General features: G+C 52.4%; 2 protein-coding genes across 3 annotated transcripts in view; both read left to right on the plus strand.

The window, feature by feature from the left end:
• GCK (glucokinase) overlaps nt 1–3,874 on the plus strand; it is a 36,431-nt gene extending 32,557 nt beyond the window's left edge. The window contains exons 7-10 of one of the 2 annotated variants that reach the window (XM_043463480.1): nt 391–574; nt 1,484–1,639; nt 2,272–2,505; nt 2,760–3,874. In XM_043463480.1, coding sequence (XP_043319415.1) covers nt 391–574; nt 1,484–1,639; nt 2,272–2,505; nt 2,760–2,904 — 719 coding nt within the window. In that variant the 3' untranslated portion in view covers nt 2,905–3,874. Of the gene's footprint in view, nt 1–390; nt 575–1,483; nt 1,640–1,852; nt 2,147–2,271; nt 2,506–2,759 lie in introns of those variants that run through there. The other variant, XM_043463481.1, reaches the window with a different exon arrangement.
• Nucleotides 3,875–6,263: 2,389 nt separating this feature from the next.
• On the plus strand, nt 6,264–8,794 carry MYL7 (myosin light chain 7). Its single transcript, XM_043463484.1, has 7 exons — nt 6,264–6,439; nt 6,669–6,782; nt 6,979–7,054; nt 7,333–7,437; nt 7,857–7,935; nt 8,144–8,192; nt 8,618–8,794. Exons 1-7 carry the CDS (start codon nt 6,437–6,439, stop codon nt 8,717–8,719), a joined length of 528 nt encoding a protein of 175 aa, XP_043319419.1. The 5' UTR covers nt 6,264–6,436; the 3' UTR covers nt 8,720–8,794.
• The last annotated feature ends 10,804 nt before the right edge of the window (nt 8,795–19,598 follow it).

Below are 19,598 nucleotides of genomic sequence, written 5' to 3' on the forward strand. Positions count from 1 at the left end.
AAGTGCCAGAAAACAAGAGAGATGCACAGACAAGACAAAATCATAACATTCCACTCACATCTGTAATTGGCAAAGCACTTTAACATACATTCTTTCCCTCACTTCTCTCAACTCCAGGTAACAGGAGGAGTAGGTGTTACCAATCCCTTTTGGGGAAGAGGAACCACCCAGGGAGGTGGGCTTATCAACCTGAGGTCACACAGCAAACCCTGACCTCCCAGCTCCTGGGAGAGAGCTGGTTTTCCTTTGCTGCAGGGGGATGGAGGGAGTGGTGAGGATGGAGGGCTCAAAGAAGCTGGGAAGACAGAGCCACATAGGGCTTCCTACAGGGGTGATGCACCCAGGACAACTGGCATCCCAGGTGGGGTCTGATGATGCCACTTCCCATAGGCACGGGCTGCAACGCTTGCTACATGGAGGAGATGCAGAACGTGGAGCTGGTGGAAGGGGACGAGGGCCGCATGTGTGTCAACACCGAGTGGGGCGCCTTCGGGGACTCAGGCGAGCTGGACGAGTTCCTGCTGGAGTACGACCGCGTGGTGGATGAGAACTCCCTGAACCCCGGGCAGCAGCTGTAAGGACCGCCCCTCCCCCGACCGCGCGGCAGATGGGGCCTGCCAGCAGATAATGGGCTTGTTTTTAAACAGCTCTGGGGAAAAGCAAACTGACAATCTCTTCATAAGCCTTCAGCTCAGACACGAGTGCCCCTCTGTGAACTGGAAATAGTGAGAAATGCCAAGATTAGTCTTTAAAAAGAGGGTCTATGGACAGATGAGCAGGGACCTCCCCCGTTCCAGCAGGTGACCACTGGCACAGGAAGACTCTGAGAAGCCCCAGCAACGCTGACTGGGCTTAATCCAGAGGTCCCCAAAGTCCGGCTCTAAACAACTTGCCAGAATGAACTGGAGTAATCTGGAGGATATTACGGTTCACAGAGCTTGTCCTGAGTCAGGGCTTTCCTTTATCAACTGCCTACTCTGCACCAGGCACCTGAGCTTCTTCTCTGGCTCTCCTAAACCTCGGCGAGGTCAGTAGTATTCAGTGAAAGAGGAAAACACTGGAGGCCTACAGACTCTAGGGCTGACGTGCCAACTCAGTGGATCCAGGAGCACAGGGACCCTAGGAGCCCTAGCAAGTGGGCAAAGGCCTGCTCCAGGCTGGCCACTAGCCACTCTGAGCCTGAGCTTCCCCAAATGTCTCTGGGTGATGAGAAGAGCTCCTATCACATACATGCGGGGAAATTGAAGTGGGCTCAGCTCAGGGTCCTTCTGGAGGAAGGTGTTAGAGGGACTGAACGGTGGCCCCACCATGGAGCATTCTCCCAAGGCCCCAAAGCACAGGTGGATTGATGCCAGAATGGGCTTGAACCCAGAGTCACAGCGTCCCACATGGCCTCCTTTTGGCTGTGATGGGGGCGGTGGCCGACCTCCGTCCGCTCGTGGGGACCTCCCTGCGGGGAATGACCTGGCTGTTCTCTGCCCAGGTACGAGAAGCTCATCGGTGGCAAGTACATGGGCGAACTGGTGCGGCTTGTGCTGCTGAAGCTTGTGGACGAGAATTTGCTCTTCCACGGAGAGGCCTCAGAGCAGCTGCGCACGCGCGGCGCCTTCGAGACACGCTTCGTGTCGCAGGTGGAGAGGTGCGTGGGGCTCTCAGGGGCTAGTGGTAAGGTACGGGTGGCGGTGTGCACCCAGAATTTCCAGGACCCAAACGCGGAAGTCATGGGGGGGCGGGCTCCAAGTGCGGCCCGGGCGGAGCTCAGGGGGGCAGAGGGCGGGGCCGGGACCCGAGTCGGGGTCCCAGGGTAGCAGTGAGGTCCTGGGACGCGTGCGGGGAGCCGGGCTCAGAGGGCAAGGCGCAGGGCGCAGGGGCTCAGGACCGGCTAAGGTCCCGGGTTGGGGCACCGGGGGTGGGTATGCCTTCCGGCTCCAAGGGAACTCCCTGCGGGACAGTCGACGGAAACCAAGCCTCCCTTCTGTGGCTCCCCGACACGCCGTGGACCTAGGCTCATTTCATCCACACAACAGCCCAGAGGCGCGGCAGTTATCGTCCACGTTAGGGTGGAGACCCTGGACTTAGAGAGACGAGTAATGACCAAATTACTGCTGGTCCCTGGCGAAGTCAGACCCGCTCCCCTCGGGACTCGGTAGACCCAAGCTCTCTGCCTGGGAGAGGTGGGCAGGGGGAGGGGCAGAGGCCGCCGCGGTGGGAATCTGTCTGGTCCCAGGCCAAGAGACCCTCCCTCAGTGCCCTCCCATCCCCTCCCTGCAGCGATTCCGGTGACCGCAAGCAGATCTACAATATCCTGAGCACACTAGGGCTGCGGCCCTCGGCCACTGACTGTGACATCGTGCGCCGAGCCTGCGAGAGCGTGTCGACGCGCGCCGCGCACATGTGCGCCGCGGGACTGGCGGGCGTCATCAATCGGATGCGCGAGAGCCGCAGCGAGGACGTGATGCGCATCACCGTGGGTGTGGACGGCTCCGTGTACAAGCTGCACCCCAGGTGAGCCCGCGCGGCCTTCTGCCGGTCCAGCCCTGGTCCAGCCTGCGCCTTGTGAGTTTGCATCCTTAGGGCAGAACCCGGGCGTTGGTCTCCATCTATGATACGCAGGCTGAGACGGAAACTCTCCGAGGTCCCGAGAATTCTTAAACTCTCCGTACTCCCTTGGCCCCCAGACACAGGAGGAGGGTTCCCTTGTTTTACCCCCTGTGCTGCATTCAGCGCGGTAGCAGCAGCCAAGCTTCCCCTCTACGCAGCTTCAAGGAGCGGTTCCACACCATCGTGCGCAGGCTGACGCCCAGCTGTGAAATCACCTTCATTGAGTCCGAGGAGGGCAGCGGTCGGGGCGCGGCCTTGATCTCCGCGGTGGCCTGCAAGAAGGCTTGCATGCTGGGCCAGTAAGAAGAAAGGCTGCAAGGCAGGAAGGAAGCTGTGGCCGGCTACTGGACCTGGGCGCCAGGGGACACTCTCCTTACAAGTCTCCCCGACCTGGCCCAATTGAGAGGCTTCTCCTTGTGAGGACCTTGGATGCCTTCCATCCCGGCTGTCACCCCCAGAAGATGGGGGAAAGCCTCTGGAGAGGTTGCGGAGGGTCCAGGCAGGCCTCTTCTCTCAGGGTCAGTTGGTGAGATAGCCCTAGGGCCCTGACTGGGTTGGGAGCAGAAATGAACAGGAATGGAGAACCCTCAAAGTACCTCGCCTTTCTTGCTGGAATCAAGGACCCAGAAGGGAGTTATTCACTCAGGATTTTGTTGCATTTCTGCACTGCTTGTCTCTTGGAGCTTTCAGCCTGGCTCAGCCTTGGCTCTGAGAAGGGGGTGCCCTCTGGATCCTACCACAGCCTGGTTTCCCCATGAGCTCAGCCTGTGTGGGGAGGCAGCCCTCATCACCTGGCCAGACCTAGACCTGGATTCCACAGGGGCCCTGGGGAGCTGCTGATCACTCAGGCCCAGGAAATGGAAGGGGCAAGCTCCACAGTGGAGGCTGTGGTTACCCTGAGGCCTGGAGATGGCAGCCTTTTCCCTCCTATCCTGCCATCCCTGAGTGGTCTGTGGTTCTGGGATGGACCCTCACAGGAGATGCAGGAGACAGAGTCCCCAAAGTCTCTGCCCAGAGGGGCCCAGGAAAAGGAGGAGTTCCCCCACCCACAGACAGGCCTGGGAGCATCTCTGAGATCGAGTCCCTGGCTCCCATGGCCCTGGGCACTCAAAAAGCCCAGCAGCACTCAGCACACATCCCAAGGGACAAGCTAGGCCTCTTTCTTCTCAGCAGACTTCCATGTACCACACCAACATATCCATGCCCAACCTGGAACTGTGTGGTTTTGTTTTGTTTTTTTTTTAATTAAAAGTTTTAAAAGTTTAGAACATGACCTTGTCCGCTGTTCTTTGACCTCTGTGTATGAGACTGTGGGACAGCACACATACAGATGTGATCCTGTGCACACAGACATTCTGCAGGCCAAGGTGTGTCTTGAAATTTGCCATCCTCTCTGGTGAGCCATGCTGGGGAGTATGAAGAGTAACACACAAGGCTGCAGGAACAGGAATGGCTTGGGGGCAGTGTGGGGGGTGTGGTTAGGGGTCCTGGACTTGACCAGGCCTCTGCCCACCGGCCTGTGGGATTCAGGGTGTAGTTCCACATGTCTGTAATCACTCAGCAGCTCTGAGGTCTCTGAGAACTTCAGGTGCAATCCTGGAGGGAGTGGGGCTACTCTAAGAAGGGGGACAGGGCTGATCTCTGGGGACTGGTCCTGCTGCAGATTGGTCTCAGCAGGGAGTCCCTGGAGCCACTTAGGTTGTGACAGTGATGGAAGGGGTTGGAGACAGAATTACAAGAAGTCACATGGGGACTTCCCTGGTGGTTCAGTGGCTAAGACTCCGCACTCCCAATGAAGGGGGCCTGGGTTCCATCCCTGGTCTGGGAACTAGATCCCACATGCCACAACTAAGAGTTTTCATGCTGCAACTAAAGATCCTGCGGGCTGCAGTTAAGGCCCAGTGCAACCAAATAAATATATTTTTTAAAAGAAGTCACATGATTTCTGTGATCCTTTCAAGCTTGCTCCTAAAAGAAATGCCTATTTCACATTAGCCAAGCCTCAGGGCTAAGATCTTCTTACACACAAACCCAGTTACATATGAACATGTAAGATTTTAACATACACTCACTTTTTTTTCCAGGTTTTTGGATGCTGTTATCTTTTTTAATTTAATTTTTATTTTATGTTGGAGTAGTCGGACATGACTGAAGAGACTTAACACATTGTTGATTTACAGTGTTGTGTTAGTTTTAGGTATACAGCAAAGTGGTTCAGTTATACCTATACCCATTCTTTTTCAGATTATTTTCCCCTCTCAGTTATTACAGAATACTGAGTAGAGTTCCCTTTGTTATACAGTAGGTCTTTGTTGATTATCTATTTTATACATAGTAGGGCTTCCCCTGTGGCTCAGTGGTTAAAAAAATTCACCTGCGATGCACGAGACATGGGTTCAATCCCTAGGTCAGGAAGATCTGCTGGAGGAGGGCATGGCAACCCACTGCAGTATTCTTGTCTGGAGAATCCCATGGACAGAGGGGCCTGGTGGGCTACAGTCCATAGGATCGCACAGTCGGGCATGTCTGAAGTAACTGAGCACACATGCGTAGTGTGTATTACATTCACTTTTCAATGAGAGAAACCAGCAAATCTGGAATGACTATGTTGTTTCATTCAGTACTTAACCCAAAGTTGTGATTTTGAGTTTTCATGTCCTCCTTGAGATGCTATCTCATTTTATGGTATGCCACATGTGGAATTACTTCTGATCTTTTTCTTTCTCTCAAGTCTAAATTATGCATTAGAAGTCTGTTCGAGTCTTTGATGATGTCATTATCAGTACTAATGTACTCACGTTCCAGCATTCACCTACAGTATTGGATCTCACATTATCATAAATTATTTTCTAGGTGTCCTTTATGTTATAATTCAGAGCCCTGTATTGATTGTTTAAAATTCTCCATGGAGGTAGGTTATAGGAATAGCCTATGAATTTCATTTTAGGAGAGTAAAAGAGGTGTTGCAAGCTACTTGTTACACAAAAGGGACCTTGGGTCTGATGGACAAGAACCCTGCTCTCCTAGCTGGCCTCCCTGCATCCTCGCCTCAATGGGCAGAGGGACAGCCATGGGCCCTCTCCTGTTCTGGGTTCAGGGGAGCCTCCAACTGCTCATTCTTCCTGCTCTGGCAAGTCCCCAGCCCCCCAACCCCTTTCTGCCCTGGGCCCACAGGGAGCTGAGAGGCTGCTGCTCTGGCACAGGCCCCTCACTCTGTAGTGAAGCTCCACAAGAAGGGCTTGGGACCCACTTCCCTGGGGGTCACAGGGGATGCTCGGGTCCAGGCAGTGCTCCATGCTCCAACAGCATCACATGCAAGTTCTCGTCGGGGTCACCATTAGCTCAGGGCTGCCTTTTGCCCCTTGGTCAGAGGGGCGAGAGGCCAGGGCCAAGTGTCCTCACCTTGGGGAATCCCTGGTGGGGGGGCGGGTCTCGGGCCAGAGACCATCCTCAGAACCACTGACTCCCTTCCCAAGCCCAGCTGTCCCCGTGGCCTGGGCTGGAATTGCAGGAAGGACGTCTGGTAACAGGGGCCCCTCGTTCAGCCCTGGAGCGGCGAGAGCTGCGAGCCTGCTCTTCTCTCAGGAGGCGGTGCACTCAGCAGTGCCGGGACGGGTGGACACTGCATGTCACACGTCTGTCGGGGGCCTGAAGGTCGCTGGGAAGGTGGCTGGAATCCGCTCGGGGGCCCTGTCTTCCCCCAGCCCAAGCAGAGCCTGCCAAGTTTGGGCCTATCCTCTCCTCCTGTCCTTATTTGGCGTTCCAGGTGATAAGGCTGAGACATAAAGGGGGCTGTGGGCCCCTCGAGGCAACCAGGCCGCTGCAGAGAGAGAGGATGGTGAGTGCCAGGTGGGGGACTCCAGGCTGGCGGACTCCCAGGTGCTGTCCTCTGGGCTGGGGGCATGGAGCTGGTACTTCTGTGCCTGTGCTGGGCCCAGAGAGGTGGTCTCCAGGGAGAGAAGCAGGAGCCTGCGCCCCGGTTCTCCTGGGAATGTTCTAGGGTTGTTGATGGCAGGGAGTCTTTGGGGAGCTGGGGAGAGGACCCATCCCCACCTGTGGTGTTGCAGGCCAGCAGGAAGGCAGGGACCCGGGGCAAGGCCGCGGCCACCAAGCAGGCCCAGCGAGGCTCTTCCAACGTCTTTTCCATGTTCGAGCAAGCCCAGATCCAGGAGTTCAAGGAAGTGAGTGCCCCACTCCCACTAGCCTGGGCCCCATCTGGGCACCATGCCCCCAGTACATCCCTTCTTCCCTGTAGATCAGGGGTCTTGGCCCCTGTCCTTGTTCCTCCCACCACCTAGGACCCCCTCACCTCCTGCCTTGCCTGGGGTGTGGGCTGCTCCCACTGGAGACTGTGGGCCCCCCCACCCCACCTCACAGGCCTTCAGCTGCATCGACCAGAACCGTGATGGCATCATCTGCAAGTCGGACCTTAGAGAGACCTACTCCCAGCTCGGTGAGGGCACCCGTCTCCTGCCTGGCCCAGCCCCTCTTGCACCAGGAACCCGGCTCAGAGCTGCTGGCTGGCCCAGCTCAGACCCGCCTCAGAGCTGCTAGCTGGCTCTACTCCTGTCCTGGCTCACACCACCCACCCACCCCCAGACCACCTTCTTTCCACGTCACCTCCCCCACTCAGAGAGCGTTCTCTATCCTTGGTGGCTGGAATGGGGGAGGGGCAGCCCAGCCCTACTCAGGGACACTCAAGGGCCCTGTGTCCATCTAACATCCCCACAGGGAAGGTGAATGTTCCAGAAGAGGAGCTGGACGCCATGCTGCAGGAAGGGAAGGGGCCCATCAACTTCACCGTCTTCCTCACACTGTTTGGGGAGAAGCTCAATGGTGAGCCCGGGGCAGGTCTGGAGTCCCTGGCTGAGCAGCAAGTGTGCACTCCACCTGGACCCTGCTTGGACCCAACCTGAATCCCACCCAGAGCCTGTCCAGACCCCATCTGGCCCTTGCCCACCCAGAAGATGTGGGACCCACCTCTGCATTCCATAAGCACTGATCACTCCAAGCCTCAGGACTGGGAAATATGCCTTCGCTTTCACTCCCAAATCCCCAATCCCAACCTCCTGGCCAAGCCTGCCATTTCAGAAACAGCCGATCCCAGCTTCTCTGAGCCCCAAGGAGCACTTTGTATTGGGTACCCTCCCCCCTCTCTGTGATATGGAAGGTTCCCTCCCGCACCCCGGGTTCTTCCTCGGTGGGGCTGGGAAGCTGGCGGTGTGGGTGCTCACCTGGCTCCCTTGGCCTCCCAGGGACAGACCCTGAAGAAGCCATCCTGAGCGCCTTCCGCCTCTTTGACCCCAGTGGCAAAGGCGTGGTGAACAAGGATGAGTAAGTGGGACAACGGAGTGGATGGTGGGGGGCACCGTGCCGGAAGCAGGGAGGGAGGTGGGTCCCCTTGTGAGGGTGGCCACCTGTCTTTTGGGGTCCTCTCTGCTTTTGGGGGGAGCTGACCATCTGGGCTGTGAGAGCCTCCATCCTCTCCCCGTGCAGCCAGCCCCACCAGGCTCTCCCCACTGTTCCCCACTTACTCCCTCAGGTTCAAGCAGCTTCTCCTGACCCAGGCAGACAAGTTCTCTCCAGCCGAGGTGAGGATTCTGGGCTCCTTCAACCATCCCTCCTGGGCCCCTTCACAGGGCTCCACCCCACAGGGTCTGGAGGGTGGGGGCCTCAGTGACCCACTACCCTTGTGGGCTTAGAGCCCAACTTACTGGAGGAGGTGCTGCCTCTGTTGAAATCTGGAGGGTGAAGGACGTGGAGTCAGAGGTGTGCGGGCTGGGCAAGCTCTGTGTGCAGAGGTCCAGGGGTGAGAGCACAGTGAACCTTAGCATCTGAAAGATTTCCAACACAGGAGGGAGGGTGGCTCTGTGAGCAGGGTGGGCCCTGTGGCCCACTGCACCCCTCACTCCTGCCCCAACCCTCCGCCCGAAAAGCTGAGGGGCAGTGCATGGCCCCAGGGGCAGGGCAAAGGTCACAGGCCTCTGTCAGATCACTCTGCCCAGCGCCTCCGCAGGTGGAGCAGATGTTCGCCCTGACGCCCATGGACCTGGCGGGGAACATCGACTACAAGTCCCTGTGCTACATCATCACCCACGGGGACGAGAAGGAGGAGTGAGCCCGAGGTGCCAGCGGCTGGGACTCAAGGCCAGGCCTGTGGGGACACCTCAATAAACACTATTTCCGAATTAGATCTCAGTGGTGGCCTGTCTGTGGCAGATGGGGTGGGGGCGCCGAGGTGAGCTGAGGGGCCAATGCAGAGATTGCTGTGACAACCAGCCTGGCCCTTGCCAATCCCCTGCATGCACCCCACACTGCCCTGTGACCTACGAACCCTGATGTGCCCAGGTTATAGATGAGGACACTGAGGCCTGCGAGGGTGGGCATGGCACCCAAGGCCACTCCTCTAGGAGAGGAAACGGGGGCCTTTATGCCCATCTCCACCAGGCCTAGAATGAGCCACATGAGGTTTCTCTGCTCAGCAAACACCTGCCAATGGCCCGGGGACTCTGCCCTCCTGGGAACCCCCTCCCCCTCACAGCCCCCATCTTTGCACCCAGGCTCAGGTGGGCTTTCTCTGCACACGCATGTGGTGTGCTGGGCTCTGTGTGAAAGGCACTGAAGGACCCATGTGAAAACACAAGTGAGGTGCCCTGACACCAACGGAGAGGCTGGAGCACACACAGTTTGTAAGGGAAGTACACCGAAACGGGCCTCATGCCTCCGGGTGAAAAGATGAGGCTGCTGGAGAGAGGAGAGGGTTTCTCTGGAGGGAACTGTGCGTGTTCGTCCCCCACCTCACCTGCAGAAACCGGGAGCTGGGGGCACCCAGCCTCATCGTAGGAACAGGAGGGGCAGCAGGGCAACCTCCAGAGTGTCAGCAGCAGAGGAGGGGAGAGGAGAGGGCAGGAGGGTGCAGAGGGGAGGGCAAGACCTAGAACACAGGAAATCCTTCTCTGCCTGACTCCTCCCCCCCCCAAGCCCTGATGCAGTACCCCGCCCCCACTACAGGCTAGGGAGGTGGGAGGAGGTGAGGGAGAAGGGGGAGCTGACCACAGTCCCTCCAGAAGGCAAACAAGAGGAAAAACAATTCACCCGAGAGGTGTTCCATTTTGATGTTTACCTGGAACTTGGCAAGTTTAATTCTTACATTGAGACTTCAGATATAAAGTTATCAATGGTGCCTTCTACTGCTTATTTGTGATCACAGAAGTCATGGCACTGCCTGAATCTTCATCAGGGAGCAAGCAAACTGCCCCTCCCAGCATGCTTGCTATGAAGATGGGTGAATAAGATCAAGCATGTGTTATGATTCTAGCTCATGAGTTCTGCTTTTTCATCAAACTGATTTCAAGAAGCGGGGGATGGGGACTTCCTTGGTAATCCAGTGGCTAAGACTCAGTGCTCCCAGTGTCCGGGGCCTGGGTTTGATCCCTTGTCAGGGAACTAGAGCCCAGATGCCCCAACTAAAGATACAGCATGCTGCAACTAAGACCTGGTGCAACTAACTAAATAAAAATAAATATTAAAAAAAAAGAAGTAAGGGATGATTTAATAATTCAAGCCTCTATAAAGAAAAGTTGTGAAAGACTCTGAAACAGACCAAAAAAATCATAGATGTGTGAACAAAGAAAAAAAAGTATCATTCACCACCCAGTTCTACAAGGGTTAACTCACAACCCGCAGCAGTCACCCACCATCTGGACGGAAACAGAAGGAAGCACTCTGTGCTGTGGATAACCGGAGCCCCTAGATAGTTAGATGCGTATCTCAGGGAGGATTCCAATGACCCCAGAGTCTTATCTCTTCCCATACATGGAAAAACCCTAAAATCATTACCATGAGATGTCTGTTCTTTGTGATTAGCAGTACTCTTTTACCATGATGTATGCTTGACTGCAGGTATTTTCTAGCCAAAAAAAAAAAAGAAAGAAATTCACATAGAAACTGGCCTCTCCCCTTCCTCTTCCAAGCAGTTCCTCAGAGCTAACTATCAGCTATCTCTCAGGCTGAGTCCTCGGTGAGACCTGCAGGAGGGCCTGGAGCCAGGGCCAGCCCGCTGTGCTGCTCAGTCCCTTGGGCTTTGAGTGCATGCAGAGATGGCTGTAGAGGCAAATGCAAATTAAAAATGAGAAAACGTTAATACTCCCCGATGCAAAGAAAGTAAACACTTTTCTCCTCCCTCTTCTTAGAGCATTTCCTTTAGAAAACCTGTAAGTTCTTTCCCTTCCTTTGTGTGTGTGTGTGCGCGCGCGTGTGTATAAATCTGTTTAAAAGCTAAATCAGCCTCTCGCCAGTGTGACAACCCTGAAATGTTTCCCAAGGACCTGGGGACATCTCTCTGAAGAGAGTAGTACCCTCCTTGCCCAGTTTCCCTGGGACGTAGAAGCCTGACTACCATGGCCCGGCTTGTGAGTGTACTTCCAGTTGTAAAGAGATGAGAAGTTTGCTTTTCCTCCAGATAAGGCAATCAGTAAACAAAGGTGGCCCCCCACCCAGTCCCAGTGGGGCCGGGGGTGTGTGGGGGGTGAGCTATGTGACAGGACTGGTTTCTGTTTCTCTTGGGGAAGGATGGGTTGAACTGCCTTGAAAGGGGAGGGACTACTTCCTGGTCTGATGTCTCTGTGATGAGCACAGGGCCGGGCTTAGTGGTTGTTCAGGACCACATCTGCCTTCTTTCTTGTGACTTTGGTAGAGAGGTTTTCTGGATTGGCAAGACGTTTTGTTTGAATTATCTCCTCAGCTTGGTCCCATGCCACCAGAGCCTCGGCCTGGATGGTGGGGGTGGAAGTGGATGGGGTGGGAGTAGGGGGCAGAGTGGCTTCGCCAGCCTGGCTGGGTGGGCAGTGTGGATCCAGGCTTCTGTTCACTGTATTTTCTAAATTTATCCTGAGACTGTTCAGCCCCCAATCCGGGCCTTGGTCCCTGCCCTGCCCCCACTCCATCTTGGAGGCAGGGTGTACATTCTTTCTTTCTTTAGTTATTTTAACACCACTGATAAAGACCAGCTCTGGCATGAGAAATCTGTGATCCGTCTGCTTCTGCTGAAGATGTGGCCTGTCTGGAGGACTAGGCGACAGGGTCTGATGGCTGTCATGGTCCCCAGCCCACCTTGCCCATCCTCTGCTTTGGGCCTCTCCCAGCAGGCTGAGAGAGAGGATCTGAAAGATGGTGATGTTGGCGCTTTGCTCTGATTTCACCACAACAAGAATACAGTGATCCTGGAGAGACCAGTCAATTTAGTCAATTTAGGTCTAAATATGTTACAAAGTCCAGGCTCTCTCTGTTTGCCACACAGTAGGCCAATAAATCCAAAATGAGGTTTTGGGATAAGGAGGGGACTTTATTCGGGAGCTGGCTGGCTGAGAAGATGGCAGGGTAGTGCCTCAAAATAGCCATTTTTGCGGGCCTGGATGCCAGGTTCTTTTATGGATCTGAGATTGGGAGGGGGGTGAGGAAACAAAGTAAAAAGACTATTCAATCCTTGCAAATGTCCCCTAGAATGGCAAGCCTCAGGCAGGGGAATGTGTTTGTTTCACTTCTGTACAGTCATTTCAAGGGTGGTGTGAAATGGAATATCTCCTGTCATATCAGCAAAAAAAGATGCCACATTTATCTGTGACTGACTTCCCCACATATGTATTTCTGGGCCATGCTGGTAAGCAGCAAATGAGAGGCCACTACAGCCCTTGACTTTGTTTTTCTGGTTAAATGTGCAGCTGGAGGAACGTGCAGATGGCTTGGGGGTAGACTGGTACCCCAGACAGTTCACAGGTGCTGTCTGCACAGATGACAATTTCCTAGCAGCAACAAGAGGAGGGACAGAGAGCACCTTGAAAGGGTGGTAAGTTGGAGGATTGCTGTCTGCCTTGATTTGACAGAGCCCCTAGGAGCCACGTAGCTCATCCACTCACCACAGTGGAGTGATCACACCATAGTCAAGGCTTTCTGCATGTCACGTTCGGGCAGAGCTGCTCCTATCAGGAGACCAAGTTATTTTCTCCAACCAGAAATCTGGGCTGGCTTATGGCTTGTTGGCCTCAAGTAGTCTGTGGTTCTGTTCTCACTTTCTTGGAACCCAGAGGTCACTGTGTTGAGATAAAGCCCAGGATAAAGATCACACGAGAGGGAGATCTGGCCCTTGGCCAACCCACCCAAGGCTGGACTTTGAACTGAGATGGTTGGACCCACCCCCCCCCCACCCCCAGTTCCTGTCAAATGTCTGGTCCAAGCTCAAGCAGGAAGAGAGGATGAGCAGTTGGGGTACACACTGCACCACGAGAAATAGGAAACTATTGTTGCTTTAAGCCAGTAAGATGTGGGATGGTTTGTTTTGCAGTTGAACATAAGGAGTACATCATCTTATCTATTGGGCTTCCTTGGTGGTGGCTCGGCAGTAAAGAATCTGTCTGCAATGCAGGAAGTATGCAGAATATGCGGGTTCAATCCCTGGGTCTGGAAGATCCCCTGGAGTAGGAAATGGCAACCCACTGCAGTATTCTTGCCTGGAAAATCCCAAGGACAGAGGAGCCTGGTAGGCTACAGTCCATGGGGCTACAAAAAGTGGGAGATGACTGAGCACACATCCATCTTATCTATGCTGTTGTTGTTGTTGTTCAGTTGCCCAGTTTTGTCTGACTCTTTGCGACCCCATGGACTGCAGCATGCCAGGTCTCACTGTCCCTCACCATCTCCTGAAGTTTGCCCAAGTTCATGTCCATTGCATTGGTGATGCCATCCAGCATCTTATCTATATACTAAAGTAATGTCTGGGAGGAGGAAATTTCCACCACTCCTGCTCTCTAGTTCTTGTTGGGAAGGTTCCCTGGAGTAGGAAATGGCAACTCACTCCAGTACTCTTGCCTGGAGAATTCCAAGGACAGAGGAGACTGGAGGGCTATAGTCCAGAGGATCACAAAGAGTCGGACACAAATCAGCGACTAACACTTTCACTTTCCCCCTCTCGAGTTCTTGTAGTTGGACCAATAATAAAATCGACACAAGACTGATTAACAGGAGAAAAAGAAACACATTTTAATTCCTGCCCATAGAGGTTTCATGGGAAGGGGCCCTAAGAAGTGGCCAAAGGAGGTAGTTTTTATACTTTTTAGACAAAGAAACAAATTTGGGAGGCATTAACAGCAAGAAGAAACTAAGGTTTTGAGTGCTCAATTGGTGAAGAATCTAAGCAGGGTTTGGGTTTAGGGTAGTAAATTTAAGGAGTCACAAGATGTGTTCATACAGGCTTCTCGCCCGAACTCCCCATCTCTATCGGTAAGAGTGTCCTCCGTCCAGATGGAGGGAGCACACCTTTCACATGAGAGATGACTTCCTGTTTTCAGTGAGACAGGAGGCTTGGGGTGTCCCTCCTGCATTGGCCATTTCTTAAGTGATTTTAACTCAAAATAATCAATATGCCATTGTGGCATATTTTGGGGGTATCTGCCCTGAGCCCCAACAGTAGCATTCTTTAAGAAAGAATGCTTTTGTTTGCTTTTAGCAAAGTTTAAGAAAGATTAACTGAAAATTGAGATTCTTTCCTTCATTTTGACTTTCAGTTACTGGAAAAGAGACCCACTCCAACTGACTCATGGCTCACTGGTAGCCCAGGTGCCCATGGTTTTGGTTTGGAGACTTACTGTGATCGGCTCCTCTGATGGGGGACACAGGACACAGAGGTGCCCAGAGTCCAGGCTTGAGGGAACTGAGCCAGAAGGTGCTGGAACAGCTCTGGCCGTCATCCGGGCTGTGCCCAACCCTTCGCAGATCCTGCATCTGGCCTCCTTGGGCTTCAGCCCCAGCACAGGTGTCACCTCCCTAGGAAGCCCTCTCCTGATGCAGGTCTGGGCCATGCTCCACCTAGGGCTCATCCAGCCCACCCTGAGATTGGCCCAGCTTCCCAACTTCAGCACCAAAAGGACAGATGAGAGTTATCCCACCCAAGCACCAGGTGTGGTATGTAGCAAGTGCTCGGGGAACGTCTCATGAATAGTTAAGGTGATACTATGAATCTCCAGACTCTGGAGCCTGAGACCAGGAGGCTCTGTAGACTCTGTGGGTCCCTGGAGGGCGGGATCTCTGGTTTCTCTCCAGTAAGGCTTTGGCTGCAGGAGAGGGCACAGAGGAAAGAGGCAGGAGTTGTGGTTTCGGGGAGAAGGGAAAGCTCTTCTGCTGCCCGCACCCCCAGCTCTGCCACCTGATGCCCTTCAGTGCCTGTCTGCCCCACCCCAGGGCTCTAGAACAGGCTCTGACCTCCCACCTGCCAATTTGCCTCGGCCCTGCCTCTCCTCACAAGATGGTCTGCTGACGTGCTGAGACACCCAGGTCCAAAATAGAACCTTATCACCCCCGCCTGCCCTGCTCTGCCGTCAGCAACACTTCTCCCATCTTCCTCCTGGGACCCCCTCCTTAATGCTCCACTTCCTCCCCCTCCCGCCACTCCCCCTACCAGGCTGCCCTCCCCAGAGCCACCCCAGGCCCCAGTGAAGTGCCCCGGTCGGCCTGGTCCTCCTGCCCCCTCCAGGCACTGCCTAGTCTAGCCACACTGAGGTCCCACCGGGTTATATTCAGAGCCTCTACTTGCTGTGGCCCCCTTAGGAGATGGGGACTTTGCCTTGGCCCAGGCAATTGGACTGAGGTGACCATTGCTCCCAGAGGGACACAGACCAGAGGCAGCAGGTCTGAGGGGGAGAGAGAGGCAGGGGATCAGACAGGGGCAGAGACACAAGCCCTGAGGTCAAGTGACAGACAGGAGAGGGCCACCCGTCCTGCCCGTGGTCCCGTGGGGCTTTCCCCTGTGATGAGACCTCGTTTGTGCTTAATCTGCCTCCAGCTGGTTTCCGTGACTTGTGATCAGGACCCAGGTCCTTACTTCAGGACTGATTCTGGGAAGTAGACCAGCCTTATAATCTCCCCTGCACATCCCCCACACCCCCATCCAGAACACCTCCTTCCAAGCCAGCCTCATCTTGCTCTTACCCATGTCACCCCTCCAGGGACTTCCACCGCTCCAACTCCAGCTGTCGGTCTGACCTGACCCCTGGGACCCTTCCCACAGATGCCCACAGCTTTCTGCTTTCATACTGCAAGGAGGTGCCCTGCAGTGGACAGGGGGTCATCTACCAGCTCAGTGCTTGTCCACGTTCCCAAAGCACTGTTTCCCATGGGGAGTAACTGCTCTCAGACCGTGTGTGGCTCTGGTGGGGGTAGTTCCTGGTAACCAACCCTACAGAGACGTAGGGGCTCAGACCTCTTCTAACACAGCAGGCAGTGGGCACTTGCCAGTCAGCTAGACCACCTCTCCCAGACTGTTTCGTGAGCGAGTAAATCCAAGGGAAGTGGGAACTCTGGAGGCTATCCATCCCAGGGCTGGCATCAGATCAAAGAATTCCTGATAGGAGACGGTTGCTGTGCTTCCAGCTCCATGGCTCTCCTATGGGCCCCATCTGCTTGCAAACCCATCCTCCAACCTCCCACCAACGCTGTGTATCCCTGATATCCAGCTAATCAACTACCTTAGGTTTAAGTTGACCATGACCACATGATACACTGAACTGCAGCTGACTCTGCCCGACTTCAGCACTTTTCAAAGGCTGAAGTCTTTCAAGCGTCAGTCCCCTTCAGGGTATATTATCCCATAGCCACGAGGATGGCCACCATCTTGGTCTTATGTCCACCATGTCTTGAGCCAGGTATCTCATGACCAAAGAATGGCTGAAAGCATCCTGGTTTTCAGAGTCCCCCACCTTACCTCCCAGATTTCCCTGTCTGGGTCCTCTACCTCCAGGCTTACTGGCCCTGGTCCACTGCACTCTGACCTTTGCTTTGGCTCTTCCTCCTGTTCACTGCCCCACTATGGCTCCCAAGCTGCCCTGCCCAGTGATGTGGCTCCATCCTACACACCCTGCCACAGGGCTTAGACATCAAACCAGCCCGTCTCCTACTATGGCCTTTAAGTGACACTCCTGTCTCCCTAGGGAAGCCGAGGGCCACCCAGTCTGCCAGGTGTGTATCCAGTTCTGCTTCCACCTCATACTAATTACATACAAAAAATGTTTCAAACAATGGTGATAACTTTTCTCCCTTTTATGCTAATTTACAAACTTATCATTGGGCCTATGGAAGAAACAACTTTTAGGAACTCAAGAATCACTGTCAAGAAATTCAATCTTTGTCTTAGGCCATATAGGAAACCGAAAGAAAGTGCAAGTGAAGTCGCTCAGTCGTGTCCGACTCTTTGAAACAGCATGGACTGTAGCCTACCAGGCATCTGCATCCAAGGGATTTTCCAGGCAAGAGTACTGGACTGGGTTTCCCTTTCCTTCTCCAACAGGAAACTGAGAATGTTTGTATAGTGTTCAAACAATTACTGATTTTGCTTGCTTGATTTCTACAGTGTATACTCACACTGCTGAGTCCTTTTGTGCGTCCAAGGACACCATCAACAGAGTAAAAGGCAACCCATGGAATGGAAGAAAATATTTGCAAATCACATATTTAATAAGGAATTCACATCTGGAATATGTAAAAAAATCCTAAAGCTCAACAAAAACACAACCCAATTTAAAAAATGGAAGATACAGGAATGAAAATTCCTTATTTTAATTGAAGAATAATTACTTTACAATATTGTGATTTTTTTTGCCATTTATCGACATGAATCAGCCAACAAGCACATGAAAAAATGTGCAATGTCACTAATCAATAGGGAAATGCAAATCAAGACCACAAGGAGATACCGTGTCACATCCATTAAGATGGCTTGTTGTTGTTGTTGTCATTCAGTCACTCAGTGGTGTCCAACTCTTTGTGACCCCATGGACTGCAGCACAACAGGCTTCCCTGTCCTTCACCATCTCCCAGAGCTTACTCAAACTCATGTCCATGATGTCATCCAACCATCTTGTCCTCTGTCATCCCCTTCTCCCCCTGCCTTCAATCTTTCCCAGCATCAGGGTCTTCTATGATGAGTCAGCTCTTTTCATCAGGTGGCCAAAGTATTGGAGCTTCAGCTTCTGATCCAACTCTCACAGCCATCATGACTACTGGAAAAACCACAGCTTTGACTACATGGACCTTGTCAGCAATAATGTCTCTGCTTATTAATACATTGTGTACATTGGTCACAGCTTTTCTTCCAAGGAGCAAAAGTCTACTATCCAAAAATCCCAGAAAACAAGTGTTGGTGATGATGTAGAAAGACTGGAGAAATTGGAACTCTTGTGTATTCTTAGTGTGAATGCAAAGTGGTAGAGCTGCTGTGGAAAATAGTATGATGGTTCCTCAGAAAACTAAACAGAATTACCATTTAATCCAGTTATCCTACTTCTGGATATATACCAAAAAGAATTGAAACAGGACCTCAAACAGATAGTTGTATGTCCCTGTTCCTAGCAGCATTGCTCACAATAGCCAAGAGATGAAAACAACCCAAATCAATGTCCATCAATGGATAAATAAACAAAATGTGTTATACACATACAACCAAGTATTATTTGTCCATAAAAGGGATGAAATTCTGACACGTTCTACAACATGATATACCTTGAAGCTATTTTAATTGAAATAAGCCAGCTACAAAAAGACATATAATATAATTTCCACTTATATGAGGTACCTAGAATAGGCAAATTCACAAAGACAGAAAGTAGATTTGAGAGTAACACAGGCTGGGGTTGAGGGAATGGAGAGTTATTGTTTAACGGATACAGAGATTCAGTTTGGGATCAAGAAAAACACCTGGAGACAGTGGTGATGGTTGCATATACTTAATGACATATACTTATGCCAATAAACTTGGATGGTATTATCTTCAATGGACATGAGTTGGAGCAAACTCCAGGAGATAGTGAAGGACAGGGAGGCTTGGTGTGCTGCAGTCTACGGGGTTGTAGTCAGACATGACTAAGCGACAGAAAAACAAAAACATCAAATAAACTGTATGCTTCATAATGGCTAAAACACTGTTTTATATTATGTTTCACCACAATTAAAAATTTTTAAAAATAAAAACACATTAATGAGCATCACAGAAAGCCCGGTCCCTATAATGTCATTCCACCCAGACCTTTCTTTCAGTGGAAACAAGACTTACTTTGAAGCCCAACCCCAAAGACACTGTTTCTGTTAAGCCTTTTAGGAGACCTCTGCTCTTTTATGTACCTACATACTCCATTCAAAAAAACTTTCATTTATTTGGTTACACTGGGTCTTAGCTGTGGCACAATGGATCTTTGATCTTTGTTGTAGCATGCAGGATCTTTAGTCATTGCATGCAAACTCTTATTTGTGGCATGTGGGTTCTAGTTACCAGACCAGGGAATGGAATCCGGGCCCCCTGCATTAGAGTGTGGAGTCTTAGCCACTGGACAACCAGGGAAGTCTTTACATAATTCATTTAAGAATATGCTTGGTTTCATGTTCAGAAAACTCAAAGTGGAGAAAACTTCAGGGGGTTCCTTTGTTAAAGTGAAATAAGTTAGCAATTGCTGGTCCTGATCCAGTAGCTAAGTGGTATCCGGGTTGGCATCTTTGGCAGGACACTGCCAGGAACTCTATTCATTACAGAAAGAAGGAGGAAAGGGAGTAGGCTGTGGTTCTCCTTCTTTTTTTTTTTTTCCACCCAAGAGAAATTTATTTTCTCATAGTTTTGGAAGCTAGAAGTCAGATCAGGATGCCAGCACACTTGGGTTCTATGAAGACTTCCCGGTTTGCAGAGAAAGTACTGTGTGCTCAGATGACCTCTTGGTGTGTTCATGTGGTAAGGAGAGAGAAAGCTCTCTGATGTCCCTTCTTTTTTAAACTTTTATTTTGTATTGGGGCACAGCTGATTAACAATGTTGTGAAAAGTTCAGATGAATAGCAAAGGGACTCCGCCAAACACATACATATACCCAGTCTCCCCCCAAACTCCCCTCCCCTCCAGGCCTGTGCTTTTCCTTTTTATCACAAAACCAGATTTCTCAGAAGCCCAACCTGCCTCTGCATGCTCCGCCCCC

The sequence above is a fragment of the Cervus canadensis genome, chromosome 3 (assembly GCF_019320065.1).
Source record: "Cervus canadensis isolate Bull #8, Minnesota chromosome 3, ASM1932006v1, whole genome shotgun sequence".
NCBI lineage: Eukaryota > Metazoa > Chordata > Mammalia > Artiodactyla > Cervidae > Cervus > Cervus canadensis.

Coding starts and splice junctions, on each gene's coding strand:
- MYL7 (XM_043463484.1), top strand. Junction 6,783..6,978: donor AGATCCAGGAGTTCAAGGAA/GTGAGTGCCCCA, acceptor CCCACCTCACAG/GCCTTCAGCTGCATCGACCA. Junction 7,055..7,332: donor AGAGACCTACTCCCAGCTCG/GTGAGGGCACCC, acceptor ACATCCCCACAG/GGAAGGTGAATGTTCCAGAA.